Source organism: Loxodonta africana, chromosome 7, assembly GCF_030014295.1.
Source record: "Loxodonta africana isolate mLoxAfr1 chromosome 7, mLoxAfr1.hap2, whole genome shotgun sequence".
In the NCBI taxonomy this organism is placed as follows: domain Eukaryota; kingdom Metazoa; phylum Chordata; class Mammalia; order Proboscidea; family Elephantidae; genus Loxodonta; species Loxodonta africana.
Genome location: NC_087348.1, coordinates 58,450,890 through 58,466,065, shown reverse-complemented (window position 1 = coordinate 58,466,065; position 15,176 = coordinate 58,450,890). Strand labels below are relative to the sequence as shown.

Sequence of the window (15,176 nt, the reverse complement as noted above, 5' to 3'; positions counted from 1 at the left end):
GATGACACAACCTTACTTGCTAAGAGTGAAGAGGACTTGAAGCACTTATTGATGAAAATCGAAGACCACAGTCTTCAGTGTGGATTACGCCACAATGTACAGAAAACAAAAATCTTCACAACTGGACCAATAAGCACATCATGATAAACAGAAAAAAGATTGAAGTTGTCAAAGATTTCATTTTACTTGGATCTGCAATCAACGCCCATTGAAACAGCTGTCAAGAAATCAAAAAAGGCATTGCCTTGGGCAAGTCTGCTGCAAAAAAAAAAAAAAAAAGAACTCTTTAAATTGTTAAAAAGCAAAGATGTCACTTTGAGGACTAATGTGCTCATGACCAAAGTCATAATATTTTCGGTCACCTCATATGCATACGAAAGCTCAACAATAAACAAGGAAGTCCCAAGAAGAATTGGTGCCCTTAAATTAAGGTGTTGGTAAAGAATACTGAATATAACATGAACTGCCGGAAGACTGAACAAATCCGTCTTGGAAGAAGTACCTCCAGAATGCTCCTTACAAGTAAGGATGGCAAACCTTCATCTCATGTACATTGGATATGTTATCAGAAGCGACCAGTACCTGGAGAAGGACATCATGCTTGGTAAAGCAGAGGGTCAGTGAAAAAGTGGAATACCTGCAAGGAGATGGATTGACACAGTGTCTGCAACAATGGGCTCAAGCACAACAACGATTGTGAGTATGGGGCAGGACCAGGCAGTGTTTCCTTCTGTTGTACCCAGAGTTGCTATGACTTGAAACTGGCTCCATGGCACCTAACAAGAACAACAACAACAAAATACTATATAGGGAAAGGATACCAAGCAAGTGTCTGGAAAGTCCTACCATGATTTCCTACACTAACACAGAAAAAAATCTCTTGCCCTTGAGTCGATTCCAACTCATAGTGCACCTATAGGACAGAGTAGGACTACCCTATATGTTTTCCAAAAAGCAGCTGATAGATTCAAACTGGAGACCTTTTGGTTAGCAGCCGAGCCCTTAACCACTATGCCACCAGGGCTCCTACACAAATATAACAAACGAAAATCTATAGGAAAATGGCTGGGCATTCAAGATGATCTGACTGTGACAACTGTCATAGGAAAACTGTCACTTTTCCTCCCTGCCTACATAATTTTCTCCATTTTCCTTTGATATCAATTTTATATACATAATTCAAGTTATCATTTATATTTAAGAAACTATTTCTTGCAAAATGAATGGTATGCTAAATGTTCCCTGGAACTCACCTGACATAAATATAAATTTTAAAGGAGTGATTTTCTGCTGAAAGCTTCATTTCTTTAACTGCCTCCTCAGACTTGCATGCAAATTTACGAGAAGGCAGTATATGAGGCCTGCCAAGTCCATTGATTCACATTAAAATCTTCTGCGGAATATCTCAGCCAACAAAGAAAGGATATCAACAATATTTGATAACCGTTGAAAACAATATGTTCCTGCTTCAATAACTCACGAAAAGGCTGCATAAATTCCTTATAGTTTCTGAAACAATAATTTCTCGATGAAAGAACATTATGACATTATAAAGTTGAAAAACAACTTGGAGAAAAAAGTTATAGGTTACTAAAACTTAGAAGATATCTTTTCTACTGATTGAAATTATTAATATAATAGTGCTAAGATCACATAATTTGATTTTTCTTTAAGATCACATACATAATTTTTAAAATATCTAGCATTTTGAAGAGATTTCGCATTTTTGTAAATGTTATAAAATTGAAGGTAGAGGTTATTAGGGCTATTGTGATGCGTGAATTAGAAATAACTATTACCATGGAAAGTATTCCCATGCACGTCGGTTTGTCGTAGTGTGGTGGCTAGCATGTAGCTATGATGCTGGAAGCTATGTCACCAGTATTTCAGATATCAGCAGGGTCACCCATGGTGGAAAGGTTTCAGAGGAGCTTCCAGACTAAGACAGACTAGAAAGAAGGACCTGGCAGTCTACTTCTAAAAAAAGTTGACCAGTACAAACCTTATGAGTAGCAGCTGAGCATTGTCTGGTATAGTGCCAGAACATAAGCCCCTCAGGTTGGAAGGTACTCAAAATATAACAGAGGAATAGTTGCGTACTCAAAGTAGAGTTGACCTAAATGATGCGGATGGAGTCAAGCTTTCAGGATTTTCATTTGCTAAGGTTGTACAACCCAAAATGAGAAGCAACAGCTGCAAACATCCATTAATAATCAGAACATGGAATGTACGAAGTATGAATCTTAGAAAACTGGAAGTCATCAGAAATGAAATGGACTGCATAAACATCCATATCCTAGGTATTAGTGAGCTGAAATGAACTGGTATTGACCATTTTAAATCACACAATCATATGGTCTACTATGCCATGTATGACAAATCAAAGAAGAATGGCATTGCATTTATTACCAAAAAGAACATTTCAAGATCTATCATGAAGTACACTGTTAGTGATAATATTCATACACCTACAAGGAAGACCTGTTAATGTGAATATTATTCAAATTTACATACCAACCACTAATGCCAAAGATGAGGAAATTGAAGAGTTTTACCAATTTCTGCAGTATGGAATTAAGCAAATGTGTAATCAAGATGCATTGAAAATTACTGGTGATTGGAATGTGAAAGTTAGAAACAAAGAAGAAGGAACAGTAGTTGGAAAATATGGCCTTGGTGATAGAAATGATGCTGGAGATCATGTGATAAAATTTTAAAGACCAACGACTTCTTCATTGCAAATACCATTTTTCAACATCGTAGATGATTATACACATGGACATTGCCAGATGGAATACACAAGAATCAAATCCACTCCATCTGTGGAAAGAGATGATGGAAAAGCTCAATGTCATCAGTCAGAACAAGGCCAGAGGCCGACTGTGGAACGGTCAATCAATTGCTCATATGCAAGTTAAAGTTGAAGCAGAAGAAAGTCAGAGAAAGCTCACCTGAGCCAAAGTGGGACCTTGAGTATATCCCACCTGACTTACAGACCATCTCAAGAATAGATTTGTCTCTTTGCATACTAATGACAGAAGACCATATGAGTTGTGGAATGACATCAAGGACATCATACGTGAAGGAACAAAATGTCCTTAAAAAGATAGGAAAGAAATAAAAGGCCAAAATATATGTCAGAAGAGACTCTGAAGCCTGATCTTGAAGGTAGAATAACTAAAGCAAAAGGAAGAAATATTGAAGTAAAAGAACTGAACACAAAATTTTAAAAGATGGCTGGAGAAGACAAAGTGTTACAATGAAATGTGCAAAGACCCAGAGTTAGAAAACCAAAAGGGAAGAACACATTCAGCATTTCTTATACTGAAGAAACTGGAGAAAAAATGTAAGCATTGAGTTGCAATATTGAAGGATTCCACAAGGAAAATATTAATCAATGCAGGAAGCATCCAAAGAAAAGGGAATGATTACACAAAGTCACTGTACCAAACATAATTGGTCAGCATTCAGCCATTCAGCATATAATCAAGAACTAATGGTACTGAAAGGAAAAAGTCCAAGCTGCACTCAAGGGAATGCAAAAAACAAGGCTCCAGAAATTGACACAATAACAATTGACAAGTTTCAACAAAAAGGTGCAGAGCTGGAGCTGTTCACTCGTCTATGTAAAAAAAAAATTGGAAGACAGCTTCCTAGCCAACCAACTGGAAGGGATCCGTATTTGTGACCATTCCAAAGAAAAGTGATTCAATAAAATGCAGAAATTATCCAACAATATCATTAATATCGTGCACAAGTAAAATTTTGCTGAAGGTCATTCAAAAATGGTTGCAGCAGTACATCCACAAAGAACTGCCAGAAATTCAAGCTGGATTCAAAAAAGAACATGGAATGACGGATACCACTGTTTATATTAGATGAATCCTGGCTGAAAATACCAGAAAGATATTTATCTGTGCTTCATTGGTTATACAAAGGCATTTTTCTATGTGGATCATAGCAAATTATGAATGACGTTACCAAGAACAGAAATTCCAGAACACTTAATTATGCTCAAAAGGAACCTGTTACATAGACCAAGAGACCATCCTTGAAGCAGAACAAGGAAATGCTACACGGTTTAAAGTCAGGAGAGATGTGTGTTAGGATAGTACCCTTTCACCATATGTATTCAATTTATATGCTGAGCAAATAATCCAAGAAACTGGTCTATATGAAGAAGAAAGTGGCATCAGAATTGGAGGAAGACTCATTAACAACCTCCGTTATGCAGATGACACAACCCTGCTTGCTGAAAGTGAAGAGGACTTGAAGCACTTACTGATGAAGATCACAGGCTACAGCCTTCAGCATGAAATACACCTCAACATAAAGAAAACAAAAATCCTCACAACTGGACCAATAAGCGACATCATGATAAATGGAGAAAAGATTGAAGTTGTCGAGAATTTCATTTTACTTAGATTCACAATCAAAGCCCATTGGCGTAGTGGTGGTCAGGAAACCAAAGGAGGTGTTGCAGTGGGCTAATCTGGTGCAAAAGACCTCTTTAAAGTGTTAAAAACAAAGATATTTCTTTCAGTACTAAGATGCCCTTGACCCATGATATTTTCAATTTCCTCATATGCATGGGAAAGCTGGACAAAGAATAAGAAATACCAAAGAAGAATCAATGCCTTTGAATTATTGTGTTGGCCAAGAATTTTGAATATACCGCAGATTGCCAGAAGAATGAACAAATCTGCCTTAGAAGTATGGCCAAAGTGCTCCTTGGAAGCAAAGACGTCAAGACTTTTTCTCAAGTACTTTGGCCATGTTATCAGCAGGGACCAGTCCCTGGAGAAGGGCATCAGGCTTAGGAAAGTAGAGGATCAGTGAAAAAGAGGAAGACCGTCAACAGGATGGATTGATGCAGTGACTGCTACGATGGGCTCAAATATAACAATGATTGTGAGGATGGCCCTGGACCAGGCAATGTTTCCTTCTGTTGTACATAGGGTTGTTATGAATTGGATCTGACTAGACAGCACCTAACAACAATAACAACACAGAAAGCATCCAAGGAATCATGAACTCATTTATCTAGAAGAGTCCTTAAGAATAATCTAGTCCAAAGTACTTATCTTACAGACAAAAAATCTGAAGTAACATAGTGAATATCAAAGTTTCTGCAGCAACTCTGACTGATAAATGTTCCGTCATTCTTGGAATTATTTTTGGAGAGTGTTGGTGATAATCCAAGATATTATGGTTAATGGTCTTTAGGGGGAAGGAAAATGTTATTTATCGTGGTTTTAATTGCTTTTCCCTGATAATTAATGATGTTGAATATGTTCTCATGAGTTTATTGGCTATTTGTGTATCAGTCTGTTCAATCCTTTGACCAATTTTTAATTGGTTGTTTGTCTTCTTATTGAATTTTAAATTGTTTTTATATATTTCCTTACAAGTTCTGTGTCTGATACATATTTTCCTAATACTTTCTTCCAATCTTTGACTGGGCTTTTCTTTTTCTTAATAGTGTCTATTGAAGAACAAACATTTTAAATTTGATAAAGTCTAATTTATCATTTCTTTTTCTTTTTTTCCTTAGGTTTTTTTTGTTTTATCTAAGAATGTCTTTGCCGATCTCAAAATCACAAGGATTTTCTTTTATTTTTTTTTCCAAAAAGTTATATATTTTTAACTTGTACATTTAGATATAGGATTCATTTCAAATTATCTTTTGAGACTAGCATGAGGAAAAAGTCAAGGTGGAATAATCTTTATGTATATATACATCCCTGTCTCTATCTTTACATCTATATCTATCTATTGTTGCACACGGCTATGCTAATGCCAATACCACACTGTCTTTATAAATACAACTTTAAAGTTAGTCTTGAAATTAGATAGCAAAAGACCTTCCATCTAGTTTTTATTTAAATTCTGAGTAAGTTTCATTTTGATATACATTTTAGAATCAGCTTAGAAAACTTATTTAAAAATTCTGCTGGAATTTTAATTTGGTTTAAATTTTTACAATAGATTAAGGAGAATGAACATCTTAAGAATATTGAATATTTTCTTTCCTAGACGAGTTAAGTCTGCTTGTAACATTTTTCTCAGCTTTTGTTTCATTTTTTTATTCATTTCACTGTTTGTTCTCAAGGATGTTTTTATTGGAGATGACTTTTTTTTTTTTTACTTCAGTACTTTAGAAATATCAATCTATTGTCTTAAGGCTTCAGTTTTTTCTGTGAAATCATTTTATATCATTGCTATTTTGTATATATTATTTTTTCTTTTTTCTCCAGCTGGTTTTAAAAGCCTTTTTTTTTTTTTAAATATTTGGTCCTCAAAAGTTTTACAATGATCTACTTAGGAGTAAGTTTCTTTTTATTTATTCTGATTGAGGATTTCTGTACTTCTTGAGTCTGTAGTAATTTTTTTTCATCTAAGTAGGACTATTCATATACTCAATTTTGAATTTATTTTTTTTCTCATTTTTCACTCTCTTCTTCTGACACAACAATTCACATATATTGGAGTGTTTAATATTATTCCAAAGATCTATGAGGCCCTTTTTCATGTTTCTTCATACATTTCTTCTCAGTGTTTATAAAAATAAATTATTTATTTTGATCTGTCCATATTTAGTGACTCTTCTGCCATCTTTATTTCTTATTGGCTCAATTAATTTTTTCTTTATAGAATTTTATTTGATTCTTTTTTATAATACCACTTTTTTCTGCTGAAATTAACTCTCTCTTCACTCATTAGGAACACATTTAAGCTTTTGGTCATATTTTTAATAGATGTCTTTAAAGTATTTTTCTGCTTAGTTCAACATACGAGCCACCTAGAGATTGTTTACCATTGTTTACTCATTTGTTTTACTACAGGTCATATAGTCCATTTCTTTGAATATCTAAGTTTTTATTTTGTGCATTGTGATTAATATGTTATAGAAACTCTAGATTTTGTTAACTTCTAAAGATCATTGAATTTTGTTCTATCTTGAAGTTAAAATACTGATTAACCGTTTTTATCTCATGTAGGGATGGCTTTATACTTTGTTAGGGCAGAGAACAGTTGGCTTATACTTGTTTACAGGGAGAGAGCTAGTCTAATACTTGTTACTCTGTCTTGTCTACAGTGGAAGTTATGAATATTTTATTTCTGAGTAACACAATATAAATATCTTAACAAAACTGAATCAAGGAAGAAAAAAAAAAAGGAACAGTAACCAAAAAATAAAAGGCTCTGTGGTTTAGGTGTGGTTTGATCCAGAGGTTTTCTAAGTCACCATTTTCTAGTATACATTTGTTAGCTGTTTTCTAGGCTCTGTTTTCCTCCATAAAAACCAAACTAAACCCTTTTCCATTGAGTCAATTCCAACTCATAGCGACCCTGTAGGTCGGATTAGAACTGCCCCAATGAGTTTCCAAGAAGCGCCTGGTGGATTCAAACTGCTGACCTTTTGGTTAGCAGCTGTAGTACTTAACCACTACACCACCAGGATTTCCATTTTCCTCCATAGGAAAATTTTAATCTCATGTTGCTCTTTTTTATTCCAGAAGTAATATTTACAATAATACTCTTTAGAGGTTAGACAACTATATCCTCATACTGTACACTACACCAAGAAGGAAAGAAAGAATATCCTTTATGTTTGCACAGATGGCGAAGAGAGATAGCTTCTATCCTAGAAGCTACCAATAAATACGTTCTTGCATATTGCCTGAAGTTAATTAGATGCCTAAACCCAGTTTCTCTCATTGTTTCTAGATAGTTCAGATAGACTGATTGCTTTAAGAAATTACAGCCCCATCCCTAAAATTGAGGATTGAGTTGGCCTCACCCAAAATATATGTCCAAGAAAGAAAGTGATACAGGTCCTCCCTAAATCTGGGTGTTCTTGAAGGAAGAAAGGGGATCAATATCAAAGACATGATTAATATCATCCATTATGGTATATTTTCATTAAGTGACCATAAGTGCCACATGCATATATACACATATGATGAAAATATGAGACTTCTTTTTTTAAAACGTAAACCCAAGATGAATTATATATGTCTGCTCTTATTTTCAAAAGAAAGGTTTATTTAACTTTATAACTTTGGCTTATTTAAATTCACTTTTAATTGTACTTATAACCAGATGTTATGCTAAATAATGCCTGTGTAATTTGGGATCAAAATTTGGTCTTTGTGCATATGTTAGTAATTCAAGGCTCAGTTTCTTTCTCAGCGTTACTCCCAAGTTTACAATGTTTACAATGTTGATGTGAGCCATCAATGAATCTGATGGCCATCGTTAATCTTGATACTACAACTTTCTACTCTTTTTTTGGGATGGGGAAGGCGATGAATAGAAGCAGGAAGAGATTGTTGACTATCTGCTTTTTTAAATATGTAGTAAAATGGGAAGTAGAGATGAGAGGAAGGGTAATGGTGTTGGTATATGTTATCTCTCTCAGGTATTTTCCACAGCTTCTCCTTTAGTGCTATTAACAAGTTAAGTATATGCTTTGTATACACAATAATCGACCAAGTATAAAAATTAAATCCTATCATTATCATTTCACCAACTACCTAAAAAAGTACTTGAGAATATCTCTGTTCATGAATCCATTGTCCTTATTAGATGAATAATCTTAGGAACCTGAAGTTACTATAGTGGTCAGGAGGACCAGCTATGGATCCAGACTGTCTGGAGAAAATTCAAGATTTAGATCTGCTATTCCAGATTTGGAAACCCTGGTGGCATAGTGGTTAAGTGCTACAGCGGCTAACCAAGAGGTCGGCAGTTCGAATTCACCAGGCACTCCTTGAAAACTCTACAGGGCAGTTCTATTCTGTCCTATAGGTTCGCTATGAGTCAGAATCAACTCAACAGCAGTGGAGTATTCCAGATCTGCTATTTCCCAGTTGTGTGATCTTGGGCAAGATATTTAACCAATCCATGTCTCAGTTTGAAAAGGATGAAAATAATTCTACTTAGCAATTAAAATAGTTGTGAAAATTAAACGTATACATATGACATTAAGTATATACATATCTATATATCTAAAATAACTTCGAAAGTTTAGTCTGTTGTTGTAGCAATTATTACTCAAAGGCCATATTATATACATTATAAACATAGCCAAAAATGGAGGGAAATTATGGAATTAAGAGCATACATAAATGTTTTAATATTTTTATATATTAAACTATGAGATATTTTATTATAAAGAATGTAGAATGCAGAGTATTTTATAATGTAACATATTTTAGAATATTTGAATTTAGAATTAGAGTGTAGAATTTCTACTGTTTTCTCCCCATGCCCCAACGGATCTTCTCCTGTATCCACTGCTCGTAATTCTGCATCATGTGCTGGAACACACCTGCGTGTTGCTATTGGTTCCAAAATGTGCAGCAAGTGACCTATTATTAACAGCCCAAGTAGCAAAGCCTTTGTTGGAAGTCTTATTATGTTTTCTGACCGTGTTTCACTGATGCCACAGGCCGATTACAAAGTCTGCCTTACTGCCAGGTCCCTAAAGACAGCCATTATAGCTCTCACTGAGGACTTGGTTTTCAATAAATATGTCACAGTATTCTTCTTCTGACTTTGGGGAAATCAAATCGTATAGTTGTTTATTTTAACTCTGCAGTAACCAAAACGCCAAGAGGAGGCTCTGTTCTCAATTCCATATTCAGAGTCTGCTGTATAAAAAAACACTTCCCTTATCTGGCCTTAGGTGGGAGAGTTGCCAGTTCAGTCTTTTCAAGCCATGGTTTGTGTCTGAAGAGAATCTGTCTGAACACCGTTATCCAGACACATTTGAATTGCTTCTTTTCTTATGTTTTATCAGAAGGTGAAATAGCTGAGTCTTTAGGCAAAGACTCTGCTGATCTTCACATCTCTCAATTTAGTCGAATATAGTCAGAGATTTTATTTTTTAAATGTCATTTATTCATTGTGTGTAAGGTGCTACTAACAGTTAAAACTCAACGATGAGAAAACTGTTCTAGTCCCTTGTAGCTTGGGAGTATAAGTTTGTTTCTCACTCACTTCTATTTCAACCCATTTTCTAGAGTGGGTGAGACAGAGTGGAATTACTGTGCATGGCCTAGGTAAGAAGTCAAGCTTCTGACTGCTTCAGCTTGCTTTCTGTGTCTTGGTGGGGGGAAAAAAGAAAAAAAGAGGAAAGAAAACATTGAACTACTCTTGTATTAGCCTTGGTTTGTGATAAAACATGAATTTATATTACATTTTCTTGGCTCCTGAAAAAATTGGTTCTCCAGGCTGAAAAACAAACTTTGCTCTTCAGAATTTTATTTTAGAACTTAATGTTTGGAAAAGTCTTACACCTTCTGTGTCTCTGGTATGTTTACTAATCCTTGATAATGAGAATTGTGGAGCCAACAGCATTTCTGTTTACACCTGGATGCCAGAAGACTTGGAGCAAAATTTACAGCTTAGCCAAGAGAAATGAATAGAACCTGAAGACCTCATTGCAGTGCCCTGTTCTGCCATCACTACCCTGCCTCTGCCTCCACACCCCAGTCACAACCTTATTACCATATATGTTTCCCTGACCTGATATGCTTTATGTTTAATACTTTATTATTTTTAGCATGAAAATCATCTCAGTTCTTTTTAGAAGAAGGTAGGGTATACATATTTTTATAGTCCATAAACTTCAGAATGATTCAGAAGAAAAATGAAAAAGAGGACAGCTAAATATTCTCACATAGAAATGGAAGGAAATGAAGAAGGAATTAAAAAATAAATTGTGTCAATGGGTTTTTCAGAAATATTGGAGCAGAACCCTAATGATGAGTTAGCATCTTGCAGGTTTAGTCATCCAACACAATTCTGTACAATGATTCATTAAAATTTCAGGTGAAGGTTAACTTTCTGGCATTGTGTAATTTCTTCCTGCTCCATCCAGCCCAGCTATACTTTCAAGCTTCTCAGAAAGGAAAAATAAAAACAAAAGGATGGTCTCATTCTTCATAATCTTGCTCAGTTTAAGGTGTAAACTTGAGAAAAACAGCACAAAGCAGCACCAGGAGCTCTAGTTGTAAAGCTGTAGTTTCCACCATTTCACAACTTATAAAAACACAGATCTCTGAAGCTCCATAAATTTTTAATAAAATAAATTGAGATTTATAATATGGACTTAACCTTTCAAACATGTTAGGAAACTCAAATGACAAAATACACACATACAAGAAATTAAATGTAGTTTTGGGGCGTTACTTTAATTGGGAAGAAAACATCTTCCCTGACTTCTCAGACCACGTTGAGGAATCCTGTTCTCTCAGTTGCAGCTTATACACACCTCCAGTTCAGCAGTTAGAATCTTATGTTGTGATTTTAACTTTGCATGTTTGTTCTTCCTCCTCTGAACACCTAAGTACACTGTACTATAAGTATTATAAGTTTATAGTTTACAAGTACTACAAGACAGGGAACGTATATTTCCATCCTTATATTCTCAGTTTATGTCTCATAGACTGAGAGGAATTTAACACTTCATGAATATTTATTCAATAATTGAATGTGAAGGAAAGCTATTCTAGAATTATCCCTAAATCCTCTCAAGTAATCCTGTGCTTTATTTCACAAGACTGCATTTTCTCAATTTAACTTTATTGACCAAAAACAAAATTCACTGTCTGGTAAAATTCCCCATCTTCCACAGATCTTGTGATGGTTTAACACCCAGCCGCAGTTTTCTGGTATATAATTTTATGTGCACTTAACCACTGGTGGCACTGTGGCTAAGAACTTGGCTGCTAACCAAAAAGTCAGCAGTTCAAATCCACCAGCCACTCCATGGAAACCCTCTGGGGCAGTTCTACTCTGTCCTATAGGGTGGTTATGAGTCAGAGTTGACTCACCGGCAACAGGTTTTTATGTAAGAGTTAAGGAGCCCCAGTGTCGCAACGGTTAAGCACTCAGCTGTTTACTGAAAGATCACCAGCATTCCATGCAAAAAAGATATGGCTGTCTTCTTCCATAAAGATTTATAGCCTTGAAACCCTATGAAGCAGTTCTACTCTGCCCTGTAGGGTCGCTGTCAGAATCAACTCACGGGCAATGGATATGCATAAATTAGTCCAGAAGCTGATCCTTTCAAGACTAGAACCAAAGTATATCACAATATGGAACAGTATCTTCAGTTTCAATGATTGCTTCTCCATACCCTTTGTTTAACATCTATCCCTCAAGATCTCTTGGCTGATTTATCCTGGCTTCACTGAGTTCCTAGAAGATTTAAACAATTGAAATCCTGGAGCTCTTAGCTGCATAGCTTTTAAAAACATATTTGCTATTCCTCTTGTAATCTATTCTTCTTCCCCTGATACAAGTTTCCCAAATTGCCATATTGGCTCATTTAATGTTGTTGAAGTTCCAGGTTAAAAACAGAACAAAACAAATAAAAAACAACAACAAAACTATGTTTATATTACTTATCAAACATTTATATGCTAACAATTTGCTTGGTACTGTTCTAAGTGTTTTGTAGATATTAACTAATTTCTCCCTTCTAACAATACTCTGAAGTTGATACTTTATTATCCCCATTTTTACAGAAAAGGAAACTGAGGCATGCAGTGGTTAAAACCTTGCCCAAGGTATTTACAACTAGTAAGGGCTAAGAGCCAGTCTTCAAACTCAAATGGTTTAGCTCCAAAGTTTATTTCCGGCCATCTCTGCTCTGCTGCCTCTTGAGAGTAGAAAACTAGATTGAGAGAAAGTGATATGCAACTTCAGAAATGCAAATTCTATGACACGTAGAGTAAAAAAGAGGGAATTTATGCTTAAATATAAGCACGAATATAGTCTTGTGTCTTAATCGAAGATAACATTTCCAACTGCAAAATGGGATATATGAGATACAAATATAATTTTGGAAGTTTGCAGTTTTTCTCTATTTTTTAACTGATTTAAAATAATATCTTTACTATGGTATGTAAGACACTCTGTTATTTGGCCCTTCCTTATCTTCTTTCCCTACCACTTGTCTTCTTGCTTGATAGGCTCTGGATACACTCGACTAATTTTTCTCAAAATTTCCAAGCTTATTTCTACCTCAAGTTTTAAAAAGCTCCCTAATTTTTTGCCTGATTTGCTTATTCCCATCATTTATTTCTCTGCTTAAATTCACCTAATCAGATCAGCTCCCTTGATGACACATATCAATATCAATTGGCTTTTGCTGTGAAACAAATAAAGCCAAACCCCGAGGCCAAAAGCAAAACTTAACACATCACAACATATGTGGCTTGGCTGGCAGTCAGTAGTCTTGGCTGGACTCATGCATAGCTTTGCAGACATGCAGGCTTGCTTATCCATGAGTAAGTTGACTATGGGCTCTTCTCTAAATTAAGCTCAGCCACAGCAGCTTAGCTGAGGCAGCTCCGTTTCAGCAGGTTAGCTCAGTCATTTCATTCTCATGGTGATGGCAGGATAGCAAGAGAACAAGGCCAATTTCATAAGAATTTTTTGCATCTCATTGGCCAAATAAAGTTACATAGAGAAAATCAGAATCAAAAGCAAGTTAAATATACTTTACCTCTTGATGAGAGGAACTATAAAGTCACATGGCCAAATATGCAGATTAATAAGAAGGAAGATGAAGAAGTTGAGATCTGAGTCATTAACACAACCTCCCTTCTACATGCTCTATTCCCTCCTCCAGCTTTATTTTCTTAATATTACCTATTAGTAATCTCCTTGAGGACAGGGATTTGCTTTCTTTATCATTATACCACCAGTACACAGAATAGTGTCTGATATATATTATGAGATCAAAACTACTTGTTGAAATTTAAATGATTAAATGAATTCTGATAACCTATAAGATGGCAGGATTTTCTAAGATAACCTACAAGACAGCAAATTAAAATAAATGTATTAGAGTATCTTGCTCTTGACAGATACCACAATCAACTGGGGAAAATAAACTAATTGAGTAAATAAATTTATAGATCATTTAAGGGATATTTTCTTACTATATCTACCATTCTGTGCACTGGCCTAGCACACTGCACAGAATAGTAGAGGATATGGAAATTATTCAGTAGATGAAGGGATGAAACGATAATGGAATGAACCAAGAGGGTGAGAGTGTCATATGCAGGCTAATAATAGGACTTCCAAGACTTCCCACTCCTCATTTGAACCTTGGTAGTACGGTGTAGAAAATCATTGTTATTTCTTGTTTAAATAAGTTAAGGGCTTTGCCCAAGATCACATAGCCAGGAAGCGCTGGAATACATATTTTCTTAGTCAGGGGCCACATCTCTTTTAAGAACGCAGTTAGGACATTTTTAAAGGTACAGAGATATGATAGGGTGGAGAAGCCTATGCAGTTAAAATTCAACAACAACAGTGAATACTAGAGACACAACAGAAGATTTCAAATCATAAGTATTTTCAGTGGCTTGAACTGCAAATTGGTCCTGTGAGGCATTTAGTGCCTATTCATCCAGAAAACACCATTTCATGCAGCCTAATCAAATGACCATATAATTCTAAATGAATCCCGCAAGGTAAAAAAAAAAAAAAAAAAAGCACATTTTTTTTTTTAATTTGTAGAGAATGAATGACAAATACTTAAAGCAGAAAAGAGAGATTATAGAATTTACTGAAAGATTTTCCTTTCTTTCATTCTACAGGCCCAACAGCTTACTGATCTGGAGCAAAAATTGGCTGTAGCCAAAAATGAGTTGGAAAAAGCAGCCCTCGATAGGGTAAGTTTACGCCCATGAACCGTCACAACTTGGTTTTAGAAAAGAAGTGAGGATGTGCTCGTTGCTTCTCATGATTTATTGATGCAATTCCAGTTGCTGCATATATAAGATGATATAGAATTTATGATTGTTTGGTATTCCCTTTGGAATCCATTGTTTTCCTTGTTTTTGCTTCTAAAGTGACTCAAGATTTAGTCTCTGTGAGTTCATGACTTCATTTTTAGCCTTGTGGCTACATTTGTTTTATAGTTCTATGAATAAACATGCTTTAAAGCGCTAACTAAGATGCTGTGCATAACTTTGGTTGAATGAGTTATGAAGTAAATGGAGTAGTCGTTGGTGCTTTTCATTTGAGAAGCTTTAAATTTGAGTTCTGGAGATACAGGCCTGAAAGAAGGAGATAACTCTCTTAAGATACTGCCGTATAAAAATAATAGATGAGTAGGTGACAGTATTAAATGACCGTCATGT

At 35.3% G+C, this 15,176-nt stretch overlaps 1 protein-coding gene across 1 annotated transcript in view; it reads left to right on the top strand.

Annotated features, from left to right (window-relative positions):
* LUZP2 (leucine zipper protein 2) overlaps positions 1 to 15,176 on the top strand; it is a 266,134-nt gene that overhangs the window by 194,991 nt on the left and 55,967 nt on the right. Inside the window, exon 5 of the mRNA XM_064288344.1 lies at positions 14,631 to 14,705. Within this exon, the coding sequence (XP_064144414.1) occupies positions 14,631 to 14,705 (75 nt within the window). The remainder of the gene's footprint in view (positions 1 to 14,630; positions 14,706 to 15,176) is intronic.